At 34.2% G+C, this 17,518-nt stretch overlaps 3 protein-coding genes across 4 annotated transcripts; 1 reads left to right on the top strand and 2 right to left on the bottom strand.

Moving 5' to 3' along the window:
* On the top strand, positions 1-3,464 carry LOC107859980 (zinc-finger homeodomain protein 2). Its single transcript, XM_016705161.2, has one exon. The coding sequence runs from the start codon at positions 2,297-2,299 to the stop codon at positions 3,206-3,208; it is 912 nt and encodes a 303-aa protein (XP_016560647.1). The 5' UTR covers positions 1-2,296; the 3' UTR covers positions 3,209-3,464.
* Positions 3,465-6,162: 2,698 nt separating this feature from the next.
* Positions 6,163-10,258, bottom strand: LOC107859981 (embryonic protein DC-8). Of its 2 annotated transcripts, none has more exons than XM_016705162.2 (3): positions 10,003-10,258; positions 7,909-8,006; positions 6,163-7,820 (listed from the first exon to the last, which is right to left on the bottom strand). In XM_016705162.2, the coding sequence occupies exons 1-3, from the start codon at positions 10,182-10,184 to the stop codon at positions 6,400-6,402; spliced, it is 1,701 nt and encodes a 566-aa protein (XP_016560648.2). In that variant the 5' UTR covers positions 10,185-10,258; the 3' UTR covers positions 6,163-6,399. The 2 variants fall into 2 exon arrangements, with proteins under 2 accessions (XP_016560648.2, XP_047263175.1); XM_047407219.1 differs by having other exon boundaries at positions 6,163-7,810; positions 7,941-8,006.
* Positions 10,259-13,458: 3,200 nt separating this feature from the next.
* Positions 13,459-14,670, bottom strand: LOC107861335 (protein RADIALIS-like 1). The gene is made up of 2 exons (XM_016706676.2): positions 14,323-14,670; positions 13,459-13,716 (listed from the first exon to the last, which is right to left on the bottom strand). The coding sequence occupies exon 1, from the start codon at positions 14,575-14,577 to the stop codon at positions 14,341-14,343; it is 237 nt and encodes a 78-aa protein (XP_016562162.1). The 5' UTR covers positions 14,578-14,670; the 3' UTR covers positions 13,459-13,716; positions 14,323-14,340.
* Positions 14,671-17,518: the final 2,848 nt, after the last annotated feature.

Here is a 17,518-nt window from a genome sequence, read left to right as displayed (position 1 = left end):
TGACAAGCAACTTCAATCATCAATGATTAAACTACCGTGGACTAAAGATTATTTAATTACATAATTAATTTTAAAAACTATGCAAACACTGATCTTGGACACTTTATTTTTGCTACTTTCAGTAACTCAAATATAATTTATTCTCCTCCTTAGTTTTCATTGGACGGTTGCAGTGATGGCCAGGAACAATTTCCAAATCTGTCTCCGACAGCTAATCAAAAGCAAAAATTATACTAAAAGTTGTATTTTCTTTCCAGCACCTAATAGAATAACAGCTAGGCTAATTGATTCATCTTCTATATAGTGCAAGTTGCAAAATAAAATGACTTCTTGAGCTTTCTATATGTTCGTTTGAAGTCCCATAAAGAGGAAATTTTCAACGCTAAATTAAGTTATTGCTCCCTTGAGTTGTGTTTGCTAAATTAGATGAACCATGCTCGTTTTTGTTAGTCTTTCTGGCCATAACAGTCTGAGCAATGACAGAATTAGAAGGAAAAAAAAGCACTCTATCTGGGAATTGAACGGCGAGTGGGTGTTCAACAACATTTCTTAGCTTAGACATTCCTTCACGTTAGGTCAAAAATATTCTTAAAATGATGTGATAATCTAGTAACTTTTACTTAGATCATATATTGGTATTACCGAATTCATCAAATATAAATAAATATTTATTTACAAACGAAAGAGCTATGATTTCTACTGCAAGTTAAAAAATCACAAACTTCAAATCCTCCTCTAAAATTCTATTTTCAAGCACGATTTGTCCCCCAAAAGAAAAAAAGTCACGTCATTAAAGATATCGTTACACATTATATGTAGTTTCCGTTCCTTTTTCCCGCCCCCACCCCAAACAAGTTCCGTCATCCGTGGGCATTCATATGGCACGTACAATACGGAAGTTTTGACATGAGACCCACAGTTGGGTTGTCACGAGGTCCCAAGCAATGGAATTTGATGATACCTTTCTCCAAATGGGGAACTGGATGGACCTCAAAGGCTCAAACACACTCTCCCAAAGAAAATTATACACATGCCTCTTAAAAACATGATAAATAAAGCTAAAACTTCAATAAAACAAAGTGATTACTTGAGAAAAATGAGAGGCAGGGAGCAGAGATGCCAATGTGCTTGTAGAAACGGTAACACTACTATCATCAGAAAACTAAAGGTAAATCTCCTTTACAGATTGCAGTCCATTTGCAAGCACTGCTTGTCCTTTTAGGAGAGAGTATGCGCAACATCTGACATACACACTAACGGGAACAAATTACTGCAATTGCTTTATCGTGGACCATATATATCGCCCCACTTTATTTTCCACACTTTACAGTAACAAAAAGCCCCCTTCATAATTAGCTTTGATTAACCATTTTGTCTTATCTTGTAATTACGTCTGTAAGCCTAATGTAATTGTATCTTGTGTTTTGATTCCTGAAACTAAAGTTAAATTTTAGAGAGGAATTTATACATATTACAGGAAGATTAGGAGGACCATAGTTGTGTCACCATCGCCATTATTATATTCATCTAGATCCCTCTATATATTTCCTCTCACATTCCACGTTTTCCCGTTTCTTTAAATTCTGACATACATACTGAAAGAAAGCTAAGGTTGATAATAATGACATTGTTGGACCAGTGTGCAGGCTGCAGAAGAGGACGAACATGACCTTGTCGGTTGTTTTAGTGGAGTAAGTCTTTACTTTCATCAATGTCTTATGGCAACTCATCACTCATTAGTCATTACTCTTTCTTTAGCTACCAAAGTACTCCATTATATTGGATGCCTCTTCCTCTTGTCTGGTCTTTTGTGTTGGATGCCTCTAAGGAGACACAAGAAAGTCTTCTCTCATTAATTATTTTTATGGTTTCTAGCCCTTCTTGTTGCTGAGTCTTAGTATTTACTCTAAATCCTGCCACATTAACTTAGCTCTATTTATACCCCGTGTTGACCCGCTACCTTAATTTTCTTGAAAAATTAAAATACCCCATCTTTAAATAGTACTCCTTACTAAAGCTTAGCTAGCTCACCAAAGTCATTGGGTCAATTCTTTGTCCATTTCTCAGCCTCACTAATTCACTTACGTATAGTGAATTAGTACAACATACAGTGGAGTTAGCACTAAAAAATATCACACTCAAATTGATTAGTCCTCCAATTATGACACATCACTGTGTTACCTAAAAGAGATGAAAAGAGTTCAGAAGATATTTATTTTGTAACTTAGGATAGATTACCTGAAGGTGAAAGTTTAAGATCAGGCAGTCATTTCAGATAGCAAATTAGTTAGGATTTATGGAACACAGAGGCCAAGAAAAGGATATGGGCATGCCTAATCCTATGGCTTATAACCACCCATCTCATCTTAATCAGCAAGAATCATCATCCTCTCCAGCAAACAAATTCCCTACTGCTCCTATTGATGATGATAGAAGAACAAATGAACAAATTATCCCTGGAAATACCATTATTAGCCCTAACCAAACCCTAGATCAGCATAATCTTACTCAAACTTCAGATCCAGATCCAAATCCAGTTCGACAAGTATCTACCAGTTCAGCAAGTGAGAGGAATACTAGCACCATTCGGTACAAAGAATGTCTCAAAAATCATGCTGCAAATATGGGAGGACACATACTAGACGGTTGCGGAGAATTCATGCCAAGTGGAGAAGAAGGAACACCGGAGTACCTGAAATGTGCAGCTTGTGATTGTCACCGCAATTTTCATCGGAAAGAGACCGACGATGAATCACAAACACCTGGTATGCATAGAAATAACAGCATCAACCACCGCATACACACGCAAACTCCGCCTTCTCTGCCAGCTGCGCCGACGCATCATCATCATCATCATAAGTACTCTCATAGCTATCCAAGGGGTCACATGGCGCCAGTAATGATGAGCTTTGGAGGGAACTCGGGAGTTCCAGCTGAATCATCGAGCGAAGATCTGAACATGTTTCGTGACGGACAAGGGATCATTCAGCCTTGTAATTTTTCGGCATCGAAGAAGAGATTTCGGACGAAATTCAGTCAACAACAGAAGGATAGAATGCAAGAGTTTGCTGAAAAGCTTGGATGGAGAATTCAAAAACAAGATGAACAAGAAGTGCAACAATTCTGTAACGAAGTCGGCGTGAAGAGACAAGTGTTCAAAGTGTGGATGCACAACAGCAAACAAGCAATCAAGAAGAAACAAACATAACAGGCAAGACTGCGAAACCCCGTCTTAGATTAAATTACAGACTTTTTCTTCTTTGTGCATAAATCTGATAGATAAGAGGAGTTTAGACAAATAATCAATTCTTTGATCACAAAATTTCAGCAGGCTTAGCAGCTTCAGATTAAGTCTGACTTTTATAGTAGTTACTCCCCGTTAGCGAAGCAATTTAATGTCTCAAGAATATCATGGAGAGCTTTACCTTATGTTATTAGTATTTAGTACTTACTATATCAATTAATAATTCAGCGTCTAAAAGTCTCCTTCAAATTCCCCTTTCAGCCATTGGATTGCGATTGCTAGATAATTTTCTAATCAGTCCACTTTTTGTATTCTTCCTTATTTTCGTGGCGTTGGGGATATATCAATCAGCTAATATCATAGAAATAACGAGACGAAATCTAACAAAGAAATGGAATTGGTTCTCTTTCAGATTACTTATATTTTTCTTTGAAGGAAAATATACAAGATTCTCTGTCAATTAGCCAACTTCTATAATTAGCGAGACAAAAATGAGGGTGAAAAAAGAAAACGAGAACTAATTAGCAGTCTTTGTATTCAGCCTTCAGAGGCCGTAGAGTGATTTTATGTGGCTAAAGCTTTGCAAAATAAAAGATACACTAAGATGCTTAGTTACAAACTATCATCTTAGAAAATAGAAGTTCAATATAACATTAAGAACTAATACAATGCTTGAAACTTTGTAGTTATAGATAATCTGGTACTACATTAATTCGTTTACTCAGAAAACTTGGTACATATAGGACCGACCCTATGTCCCATAATCTTTCCTTTGAAACTTAGGTCCAAAACATGCCCGTGAATTGTTGACATTATTATGCTTATTACACATTTTAATACACTTCCAGCGCTCTTAGCACCCTCTTTGCAGAATTAATTTAAAGGCATAAATGTGATAGAGGGAAGTAAAAACTTATTAATATCTGCTATTTCTGCAAATTATATGTCCATATCTATAGATAAATCTATCATTTGTACGCCAAAACAAAAGACAAAACTGCTTTATACATGATATGTTTGATGCTCTTATTTCGAGTTGCACTTATTCACAGCAGAAAATAGTTGCGGAGCAGTGCATATTAATTCATTCTTTTATGTTTACGTACTCTTGTTCTAAAAAAAAAAAAAAAAGACTGTTCTTTTCCTCTTCCCCCCTCCCTCCATTTTGTGTTTACTCTCTAGTCTCTACACTAAAAAAACCTTGAGCAAAAGCAAGCATGCATGGTCATCGCGTGTTAAAATCTTGGATCCAATTCTAGCGAAGTTTTAGGACTGCAGTTATCTACTCCAGTATAAGCAAATCCAATATGTTTCTTGGACTTTTAATTTTGGGTGTTTCAAATTGTTGTCCATCTTAATTTTGTAACATGCTCTAGTCCTTGCATTTAGACACAATGTTATATAAAAAGGGGCAGTCCAATGCACTAAAGCTCCCTCTATGCGTAGAGTCCGGGGAAGAGCCCAACCACAAGGATCTGTTGTATGCAACCTTACCTTTGCATTTTTGCAAGAGGCTGTTTTCTGAACCCATGACCTTCTGGTCACATGCCAACAACTTTATCATTTACTCCAATTTTTATCTCTATTGTAATAGTTTACAATGAAAACTCAGAAAATAATGTACGTGTGTTTTAAACAAAGTGGAAAAAGTAATATCTTCCGAATGATTAAACAAGCTGTGATAAGCTGAAATTTTCAACTGTACATGGCTTAATAAATCGACTTTAGTTAATGTTAACACTCCACATGAACGGTTAACACAATATAGAGATTTATACAGCAAAACGTGAAAATAGTTAAACAGGATTACAATATACAAGGTGTATCAGATTAATAATATTGTTATCATTTTGCAATAATGACGGTACACAATCAAGATATAACTCTCCTAATTAGTATTTTGATAAAATGAATCTAAAATTAAAGGAGTATAAGATACTATCATGGTCAATTACTTCTGTTACTAAAATAGGCACCTGATGGGAGTTTTTTTTTAAAAATTTTAAATGCTTTTATCCAAGCATTTCTAGTTCACGTCTTTATATTTTGAACTATCCTTGTGTAAAATGAAATACAAATTCTCGAAACAAAAATTGCATTAGCGGTCAAAAAAAGAAGCAAATTAATCTCAAATGATATTAATGAGCATAGAAAATCTCAACTGTTATTTAGATAATTAAGACATTTTCTAAATTAGAAATCAATAGATTCTCTATGGCCCATTGAGATATTAGCCATCATGGATGCCATCAAATTCAATGGAGAAAGCAAGCACCAACTATTCAAACAGACTCTTCATAATGAACGTCGTAAAAAAGAAGCAAATAGGACCAATAAAATTAACATCTAACGAACAGAAACAATGAAAAAGGAAATAGAAGGTCAGGATTATTTTTGAGTCTTTTATACTATCTCATATCATATTGAACCACCAAGATCAAATATGAGTGGACATATCGTGGAGACCCTTTTAAACGTGACTTTAGAACAGTATAGTTTGATGGGTCAGCCTACAATATAATGGCAGGCACATCTCAATATCTAAGCATAGATAGGCCTTATCATTTCATCAGTCTTTAATTGAAATAATGTCGTGCAGTACTCAAATTCAACTATAGTCACACTATTTTTAATGTGTGTAAATTATTAACAGTTGGTACAAAGACTTTTTGCAGCTTTAATTTGTTATAATGGGCATTGACTAGGGGATGCAGGGAACAATTCAATTCTGGCGATATAAATTTATAATTCTAATCTTGCATTATCTCTCCCTTTATATGTACAAGACAACAGATACAAGAGTAATATTTGTGGTGGGTACTATCTTTTGGGGCGGAACATGAGACCAAAAATCTTTTTGGTCCATATTTCTGAATGTGGTTGTCAAAACAACGAAATTCAAAGTTCCAAGGAAAATATGCATAATAAGCGTTGTCATTCTCTTTATTAATTAAGTTTAACCTAAGATTTGACCTTACAGAATTGAGTTCCATCACGAACTTCATCTGTCCTACAAAAAGAATACGTAACAATAGAAGAAAAATATAGTTGTAAAAATCTAAGTCAGCACTCACCGGGTGGAGAATTACTTCAATGAGGAATATCTTTCCAAGCAAGATTTCCTTTCGGGGGACTGTTATGTATGGATTAATTGCTCATAATTCTTTGCCACTCGCACTTCTCATTTTTGCTCCAACGTGACCTGCAGCTTCCGAAGCCTTCTCTTTAGCTGCTTCATATTTATTCTTTGCTTGTTCATTCATCGTATTCTTGGCAGAGTTGTAAGTTTCATATGCCTTTGATTTGGCTCTCTCATATCCATCGTAAGCTTGCTCTCTCACATAATTGGCTCTATCAGTAGCCATTCGTATGGTATGATCGGCTTTACTAGAGGCAGAGTCATAGACATCCGATGCTTTATGTTTCATAGTGTCTTCTGAATTACCAGCGATATTAGAAGCAGAATCCCTTGCTCGGTTCATCTTTTCAGATACAAATCCATAAGCATCATACGCTTTGTCTTTCCCCATTTCCTTTGCATCCTGTGCTTTATCAGCAGCAAAACCGTAGGCATCCGATGCTTTGGCCTCAATCGTGTCTTTTGAATTATCAGCAATATTAGAAGCCCTGTCTTTCGCTTGGTTCATCTTGTCAGATGCATATCCGTAAGCATCATACGCTTTGTCTTTCCCTATTTCTTTGGCATCACCTGCTTTATCTGTGGCATAAGCATATGCATCCTTAGACTTATCCTTAACCTTCTCTTTGGCTGAACTACCCATTTCGGAAGCGGCATTCATGGAATCATGTGCCTTCTCAGAGGCAAAATCTTTGGCATCATAAGCTTTATGTATGGCTCTTTCGTTGGCAGCAGTGGCCATGTCTGAAGCAATGTTAGTGGCTCGACCTGCGTTGTCAGATACAGAGGCATAAGCATCACGAGCTTTGTCTTTGGCGAAATCAGAAGCATCATAAGCCTTATGTTTAGCTCTTTCTTTGGCGTCAGCTGCCATGTCCGAAGCAATGTTAGTAGCTTGACTTGCCTTATCAGATGCGGATGCATAAGCATCACGAGCTTTCTCTTTGGCAAAATCAGAAGCATCATAAGCCTTATATTTAGCTCTTTCTTTGGCGTCAGCTGCTTTGTCTGAGGCAATATTAGTAGCTTGACTTGCCTTATCAGATGCCGAGGCATAAGCATCGTACGCCTTCTCTTTGGCAAAATCAGAAGCATCATAAGCCTTATGTTTAGCTCTTTCTTTTGCATCGGCCGCAGTGTCCGAAGCAATGTTAGTGGCTTGACCTGCCTTTTCAGATGCATAGGCATAAGCATCATGAGCCTTTTCTTTGGCAAAATCGGACGCAGTTTCTGTGGCTTGGCCTGTTTTCTTCGATGCATAGGCATAAGCGCCATACACATTTTCTTTTCCTCTTTCCTTGGCATGACCAGCAGTATCGGCAGCTGCATCCATAGCTTGGTTGGCTTTCTCAGAAGCAAGGTTTTTAGCCTCACTAAATTTCTCAGATGCTACGTCAGCCATCTCCTTGGCCTTTTGAGAACCATACCTGTGGGTTCCTGCAAAGAACATCTGATTATTAGTAATTCATTCAACCCCTAGTTGTCTCTCGGTTTCTCTAAAAGCTTGAAGCAGAGGAAGAATTACCATATGCAGCAGAATTGACAGAATCTCTTGCATCTGATGCGGTCTCCTTGGCTCTATCCGTTAATATTTGGGCTTCATCTTTTGCATCGTCTTGGTACCTGAAAATGAGAGTGGTAATCCCATAATATAGTTGTTTAGATTAACATACTGACTGTGACCTGCGGCCAATTTTGAAATGATTTGATAATTTTTCATTGCACCTTGTTGCTAAATATGTTAATTATTTCATGAAAAAACTGATGGCCATCCGAACGGAACAGAAGGCAATGTCCGATCCAGAAACAAGCAAACTACTAAAGTATTCACTGGTAAAACCGGTACATAACAAGTAACAAACATTGTCTAACCAATTTAAATTAATTTTCCAAACCTTGACTGAAAAATGCTTCGCATGTTTGAGTTCAATTTGTTCTTCACAGGTTTTTTGAATACTTGTATGATACCTAGACTAGTCTGGTTAAAAAAGGGGAAATGATAATTTTAACAACTTTTGTTAATCATCTCCATCCGATTCAATATTTTTAGATCTCTCAAGAAAACAGTTTTCTTAAAGTAGGGAATGTTCGTCATACAACGAAAAGGTCATTAAATTCCTATTTTAATATTACCATTTCAAAGATCCTATGCAAATCAAGGGTAACGTTGAGCAGTGTTGAAAAGCAATTAATTCTATATCCAGAATGTTTTAAAGAATACCCCAGAGAGTATATTTCAATTTGATTATCTTGCTTTTCTTTTGTTTCCGTTTACCAGAGAATATCTTTTTTTATTATTTTTTATTTTTATGACTTCTTCATTTTAACTTTTCATGTTTAAGATCATAAGATTAAAAATATTTTGATACTCCCTCCGTTTAAAAAACAATAACCTACTTTCTTTTTTAATCTGCTTTAAAAAGATTTACTCCTTTTCTTTTCTGGCAATACTTTAATTATTTTTCTTAAAATATACTCAACACCTCAGAAACTTCTCTTTCCTATTTGAAATCTTTACTTTTTTTATATATATAGATCTATTTAACTTATCAAACTTATTTCACTAAAGTTTTATAAAGAAAAATAAAAAAATTTAATGACATGACATCTCAATTAGGAAAGAGAAAGATTTTGAGGTGGTAAATATATTTTAAGGAGAATAAGGAAAGTAGGATTATATTTTTGTCCTAAATAAAATAAAAGTGATATTTGTAGGTAATTTCTCAAACATGAATGACCATCGAGGAAATTTACTCCAATTTAGTTAGATTAAAGGTACGAGGAAAAGTTCATAATTATATTATTTTAAAGAAGAATCATGATAATTATTATGGCAGACTAAGAGTTTAGTATAAATTTATATGCTAATCAAACTAGTTTATGAATAGTTTTTACTTTTTTAGAATGACCTAATTTTCGTTCTAGTTCGTTTACATGATCTCTTTCCTTTTTGGCAATACTAACTTCAACTTTTCATCTGACAGGTTTTACTTTTCGTTTTAGTCTTTTTGGCAATATTTTAACTTCAACTTTACACCTGACATGTTTAGGATCACAAAATTAAAATGTATTTTGTTGCATTTGACACAACTTCAATTTAAGGCGATATTATTCAAAACTGTCTTTATTTTCTTAAACTTTTAATTTTGTGCCAAGTCAAAGTAGATAGAGAATAACTTATTTACACGTTTAATAAATAGAATAGTTTTTAACTTATTTACACGTTTAATAAAATATCATAAGTGGTTGTAACTTCAGTATTTATAGGTCCAAAAAAGGTAATAAAACCAAGTCATAATTTTAAAGCTTATGATCATTTTTTCTTTCACCAATATAACATTTTGATTATTTCTCTATTTTATTATAGATTTCAAATTGTTTTCTTTATTTACAAAGCTTTGAGGATATTTTACCAAAGACGCTGACCGTGTATTTCAGTTTCAATATTTTTCGAAAAAAATATATAATTACTACTCTTTTATAAAATCAATCAATTTCAGCACCTAAAAGTAACATAATATAATGTTGATTTTGTACTTGTCGAACTATTTTTAATTAGCTAAGCAAATGCACTCAAAAAAATGAAAAGGAAAGGGATGAAGTAGGCATTGCGGCTTACTGGGAGAATTTGCCAGAGACCCAATTAGCCCAAGAACCAGTTTTCTCCTTAGCATCGTCCATGGCTTCAGAAGCACTTTGCTTAGCTTGTTGGGCTTTGTCATTCATCTCTCCCCAACACCAACTCACACTCAACATCCCCACCACCAACACTACAAACAATGCCATCTTCTTCTTCCCCATTTTGAATTACAGAATATTATCAACAATTTTATTTTTATTGGGAATTTACCAAAGGGTGAGAGTGAAGCATGAAGCATGAAGATATATATAAGGGAGAGTTTTAAAGTTGGTAAGTTGAACAGAGAGCGGTTCTTTAGAGAAACCAAAAATAGCAACGTGGATGGCATGAGAAACAGGTCTCCTGTTTTACTGCCACGTAATTGAAGACCAAGTCTTTACCGTTGAAATTCTTTTCGTGGGTAATTTTGTTAGTTTACACCATTTTTTGTTATTTTCTTCTCTCTTTCTTTTGTTTTTCCAAGTGTGTTAAGTGAAAACAAAAAAAAAATAAAAAAAAAATCATAACAAACGACCCAAAGTAATTCAAGAAAAACAGAGAGAGAGAATGTACTTATTTTATGTTGAATGGATGAAAATTCTAGGCATTCGTTAGGCTCAGGGCGGCTCGACTTCATTAAAAAAAAAAAAAAAAAAAAAGCGATCGCCTTACGCCTCCAAATTTGAGGAGCCTCAGTTTTTAACAATAATAAATTATTTATTTTTTTTGAGAAAAATAATGATATTATTTAATGAAAAAATGATTTTTTATATAAAAATAAAAATTACTGATTAGGCTAATATATAATCCTTCGCTTAATTTGGTCAAAAGTGGTAAATAATTCTTCTCATAGCATGACAATTCTAATTTTACCCGTGCATTGGAGGTACACTTTGGATTTTGAAGTCCTATAGGCTATAGGGTCTCAAATTTCAAATGGCAGGCAGGTTAGCTAGATTGATTTTAGACCAGTTAAAATAGGAGTTGGACAATGATCCGTCCAAAAATTTATAAAGTTGAGATGAAATAGATAGATTATTACTGCGTTAAATTTAGATGAATCCTATTTTTATGAATTAATTTGATCAATTTTATTAAGTAACAATTTATTTGATTGGTGATTAAAATCAATCTTTCTAAGGCCTATATTCTGCTTCGACAATTTAAGAGGTGTAGATATTGTTGACTTTTAGATAAAATCGCGGACACGAATATTTGTGAAGTATGTATGCTACATGTGAGTGACCTTAAATGTATTTACCTTCATGATTTAGGGGTGTTTTTCTTCTTTTTCCGTTTATTTGAGCATAGAGTACTGTAAATTTAACGTGCAAATGCCAAATAGGTCAATTCGGTCTTTTACCATCTGAATCTAAGAAAATGACCATGCAAAATTATTACTCCTGTAGATTTCTTATGAGTAATACAAAAATTTCTAAAAAAAAAAATCTCTACTGCAAAAAATATTAAAATTAAAAATATATCTGTAAAAGACTGGGTGTGTTTATTAATATTTGATCATAATACAGTGAACAAAATAAATTTAACCCGGAGATGGATCAAAGAATATTAAACTTGATTGGATTGGATCTTTAAATTCTTTCTAGTTAACTCAATACTCCATTTTTGAATTACAGGTTCACAATGTATCTGAGAATAAGTTCTCTCTTACTTCGTATTATTTTAGAGTTAAGGTATATATCCTCCTCGATCTACTTGATCTTTTGGAGAATATAAAAGTTGGGGTAACTCCCTAAACCTCCACCAATGGTGGTTTTATTGAAAAAAAAAAAAAAAAAAAAAAAGGTCCACAATTACAATATTTCATGAAATATTAATAGTTTATCACATATTTACCGAAGCTTGGTTCAAGAATTGGTGGATTCGATGGAATACGTACGTTTAAGAAGCTTTGCTAGCTAGTTAAGGTAATGCACTATCGAGCATGCAACTCAACATATGAAACTTGTTCGATCATTGTATTTTTGTAGACATTGAAATTTTGTGGACTCCACAAAAAGAATTCACTCAACATATGAAACTTGTTCGATCATTGTCTTTTTTGTAGATATTGAAATTTTGTGAACTCCACAAAAAGAATTCACTCAACATATGAAACTTGTTCGATCATTGTCTTTTTTGTAGACATTGAAATTTTGTGGACTCTACAAAAAGAATTCAATTTTGATTAGAGTTTTTGGGCTGCTTTACCCTAAATCTATCTTGATGGTTACCCTACATAAACCCTAAATTACGCCTATATAAAGGGGGCAAATAGACATCGCCAGTATCCCACAAATTCACGGGATATTCACAAAGAAATCAACGATCTTCAAATCCCAATAAATTCATTGAATATTTTTATAAATCAAAACAATTCCTTCTTGATAATCAAATACATCCTTTCATGGAGATCAAATTCAAATGTTTCTACGTTCGAGAAATACGCCACCAACGACACTCGAATTAAGGAAAAATCCATATCAAATCCTACGTTCGAGAATACGCTACTGGCAGCCCTCGAATTATGGAGAAAATCAAGAGACAAGAATCAAGGAGGAACAAATTTATACCCACATCGTTTATCAATAAAAATTATTGTTTCTTCATATTTTTAATTGTGATTGCAATTTATTTCTATCACCGTAAAAAATTTGTTGGAAACAAATTGGCACGCCCAGTGAACTAAATCTGCCCTTCATCTTTTCTCTCGTAAATCATATCTGTAAATGTGTAGCCGCAGGATCGTAAAGATGAAAGCGGTACTTCAAGACTTGTTTTGAGTTTCATCAAGTCTACACTCCGACAAGCCTTGAAGTAGGACATTTGTAGACATTGAAATTTTGTGGACTCTACAAAAAGAGTTCAATTTTGGTTAGAGTTCTTGGGCTACTTTACCCTAAATTTAGTTTGATGGTTACTCTACCTAAACCCTAAATTATGCCTATAGAAAGGGGCAAAGATTCAGGCATCTCCAATATCCCACAATTCAACGATCTTCAAAGTCCCAATAAATTCATGGAATATTTATAGATCAAAACTCTTCCTTCTTGATAATCAAATACATCCTTTCATGGAGATCAAATTCAAATGTTCCTATGTTCGATAAATACGTCACTAACGGCCCTGGAATTACAGAGAAATTCATATCAAATCCTACGTTCGAGAATACGTTACTGACAGCCCTCGAATTATGGAGAAAATCAAGAGAGAAGAATCAAGGGAGGAACAGATTTATACTCACATTGTTTATCAATAAAAACAGTTGTTTCTTCATATTTTTAATTGTGCTTACAGTTTATTTCTATCACCCTAAAAAAATTGTTGGAAACACTTTTGATGAGACGTTTGCAATTTTATCTGGCACAATATCTTTACTTATTAACGTCCACAAAATATAATAAGCTCGTTAATTAGAAAGGATATTAATCAGAGTTACAATGGTAAAACTCAACATATGAAACTTGTGTGATCATTGTCTTGTGATGAGACGTTTGGAATTTCATGAGGTACAATAACATCTTTACTTATTAATGTTCATAAAATATAATAAGCTCGTTAATTCGAAAGGATGTTAATCAGAGTTACAATGGTAAAACTAACACATCCCACTAGAAGAAGAAAATAATAGTGTATAAATCATCTTGAGAGAATAATATTTCTTTCCACAGAGGTTGATGCCTTTGACTTTGACTGGTACAATACCTCGTACACCTGTATAAAGACGAGCTTGATTCAATCACGTCTTTGAACAATAAAAAAAAAAGAAAAAAAGATAAAAAGGAATACTGGTAGATTCAAAGTTGAAGTTTGACGCATCTCATGAAGACTGTTGATACATTGACAGTGCCACTAACATGACTTAATAAAAAAAAAAGCTAAAAGGTTCCATGTCAAGCCAAACTTGATGCTACTATTAGAATCACAAATTAAAGATTTTAATGTAAGGAATAAAAAATTGAATTTGATAATGGTTGGGTACGGAGTATCTAAGTGGAGACAAAGGAAGTCTCTCAACTCCTACCTGTATTTAGAAAGTATTGGACCTTAGGAATTTTATCCATAAAAAGGCAAAGGTGATTACATATCATGTGGGCTCATGGACAGGATAACAAATTGAATGGAATGTGCATGGTCACACATTACCTTTACTTTATATATAAATTAAGAGTAATGATAAGTAGTTTAGTGATCACAAGATCAATTCTACTATTATATTCTAGGATTATTCATTAACTAAAGCTATTTATAAATGTAGTAAAACATTACGAATATGTATGTATGTATGTACATATAGTTTGAGCCAAAGTGGATTGTTACCTTAACTTGATCTATTGATTAACGAGACTTTCCATCTGACTTGTATTTTGGGAATGGGACGTCGCCAGACTCAATGTGTTTGAGATCCTCCACAAGGATAGCATAGTGATGTTTAACTTCTTCAACTGATTTTCCACCAACGTATCTAGCAATGTTTTGCCAGCGATCAGGTGTATCCTTATCATACACAGCAAGTGCCTGCTCGAATTTCTTGTTTTCTCTTGGGGTCCAAGCACTGAGTGAATTTGATGCCATTCTTATGTTATTGAAACTCTTGGAAGTTACAAATCTTGAAAACTGTGAAGTAAATTGGAAGTGATCAGTGAGGTATGTGTTGAGAATTAAGTTGTGGAGGGAGAGGTGTTTAATTTATAATAGGAGGGAAAAGATGCAGGGTGGGGTCTGCCAGTTGGGGAATATATAAACTTTTGCAAATGGAAGAATCATGGGGTGACTCGTCCTTATAGAAACCACAAGTAGAACAAACTAATTAATTGGTGAAGGAGGAGAATCAGTTATATATCAAGGACATGTAATTTATTCATGCTCTCTTGGTGTATAACATTTGTACTGGAATATTATTGTACATTGATAGGACTCAGGAACTGGCTAGGGAATCGATCAAAAAAAATAAATACACCAGGGTAATTTTAGATGAAATGGATTAATTGCTTATTGGTGATAGGTGGGATGACGAAATGGATTTATTCTTGTTCGTCAGTTAGCTAGCTAGCTTTGTTTTCTTAATTAAGAATCCAATGACTAGTTTCTTTTACACGTAGCTAGCTTTAATTTGTTTCTATGGCAAGCTGATCCAGCTTATATTTACAGCCTGAACTAACTGCTAGACATTCTACTAAGTCACTGATCATGCAGAGTTACAAATTTGTTGTTAAAATTGTCTGGTCACTTGTTAGTGGCTGGTATTGAATCATCAGGGTGACTGCTCTTTGCCTTAGAATAAGCAACAGGGTATATCATCTACTTCTGCTTAAAAGAAGTTAGAACTATGATTTTTCATAGTTGGAATATGTAATTATAGTGGAGGATCTATAAACTTGTTGACAGCCTTTGCGATCTTATACGCCTAAGATAAATTAATTTAATCGCATCATATGCGAAAATATCGTGGGTTAACTGGCAAACAAGCACAAGCAAAGAAACTAGAGAAGAAAAATAACACAAGAATTTAACGAAATTTGGCTAGGCCTAATCCTCCACGTAAAAACAGAGAAAGTTTTCTACAATGAAAGAAAAGAAAAAGGATATAGGCTCTTCTAATCCTACAAGGACTATAGTATTTTCCTTTTTCAAATCTATTAAGACAAAGTCTCCTAAATCAACAGGGATTATGAGTTTCATAAAATATACCAGGGAAATATTCAAGACATAATTAACAATCTATTTTACATGGCAATACAAATCTGCGCAGCTTGAGCAATTTTTGCCATTTCACAGAACGGACAATGGGTCATTTTGTCTTGTGAAATGAACGATTAGTATTACTTTGATTTCAACTTTTTTTTTCATTTAAAAAAAGAATTGGGGTAGGGGAGGGGGATGAGAGAGAGGATTATAATTTGGGGGAATCAAACCTCATTAATAAGGTAAAAGTTCAGGTAGCCTACCCACTGAGCCACTAAATGATCGACTTTTATGTTTTGTTTAAGCAATTAGTATTGCTTCAATTTATCACAATGAATCAAGTCTCTATCATAAATCATTATAAGTTGTAGACACAATCTACACCAAGTGCTTTACTGAGCGGGCTTAGCCAAACATGACAGATCACTTGGATTTGCCTAGAGATGACCCAATCCGCTAGTGATATTATCTGCTTTGAGCTTAGACAAGCATGATGTGATTTAGATCGTTGATTCGCGGTCTTGTCAGAAACTTTTTGAACTAAAAATAAATCAATAAACCCCTAGAGCTAGCCGCATCCGTAAATATAGATGACAAGTTACTGATGATCATTTTAATGACTGAATTATCCGTATCATTTTCTAGATAAGAATAAGTTCGTTTCTTGCTTCAGAAAGGATGGCATAGAGCTGCTGCTTCCCAGCGGAATACATTTCAGCTACCTAGCTATATATTATTTCTGATATATATTATACGTGTATAATTCTAGTACATAATAATTGCTAAAAGGCTTGCCGATCACTATAAGTTTTGGAATTAATTAGGTCTGAGTACGGTTGATTTCTCAAACAATTAGTCAACTAATACTAGTTATTACCTTAGAAATTAATTTTTGTGGTTGAGTAATACTAGGATAGCAAAAAAAGATGATTTTGTGAGTTGGTCAGACTAGGAGCATGTTGACCCAAAAATCAAGTAAACAGTAGTAACTTTTTACTACTGGAAAAATGCATTGATATTTATCGTTATGTCACGTAACATGTGAATGGTATTTCTTCAGCTCGTACTGCTTTCAGATTCTTTAAGTTGGTTTCTAGTGCCAAGTTGATGTAATATCTTAGCAAGCTTGTGGTACCCCATATATCATTTTAGCATATTTTTGCCAAAAGGGCCATGACCTTTTTGTTAGTGGAACCAAGTCTTGTCACGTCCTCACTGCAAGGAACCATTAACTAATTGTTAATGAATCTTAGGAAAAAGCATGCTTGATTTTGAAAAGTTAATTTAATTGCTTCACACAGAGAAACGTAATTTACTGTATGCTTTATCTTTGTTTAATAGTCAATAGACTCATTTCAGTTTGTGCATATTCTTGCCCACATTGAATTTGGAGCTTCTCGACGAGAGGAAGTCTATTAAATGTGAATTAGATTATCAGAGATTTAACTTACGTATCGTATCCTGACAGATTATTGATTAATAATACTCATCTTCTTTTAGATGATCTAATAATTTAAAAATTTTTGTATGTTGTACTATAAACGTATACAGTGGCGGATGTAGAGTAGAAAGTGTGGGTTTTCGGGAACCCACACCCGCTACCGTAAGGCTTAAAATTATATAGAAAAATCGTCAAAAGTTATAAATATTAATAGGTGGGAACCCATAACTAAACCAAGGATAGCTTAGTGGTAGGAAAGGAGCCCTTGGAAACCCACAAGTTTGAAAGTTTGAATCCGCCTCTGTATAGCACTGTATGGAGAAAAAGGGTAATTACAGTGGGAGTACAATGATAGGATGAGTGAGACTTGTGGAAAGTGCAGATGGATAT

Source organism: Capsicum annuum, chromosome 2 (genome assembly GCF_002878395.1).
Source record: "Capsicum annuum cultivar UCD-10X-F1 chromosome 2, UCD10Xv1.1, whole genome shotgun sequence".
Taxonomy (NCBI): Eukaryota; Viridiplantae; Streptophyta; class Magnoliopsida; order Solanales; family Solanaceae; genus Capsicum; species Capsicum annuum.
Note: the sequence above shows the minus strand (reverse complement) of the source record. Positions and strands in the feature narration are given on the sequence as shown.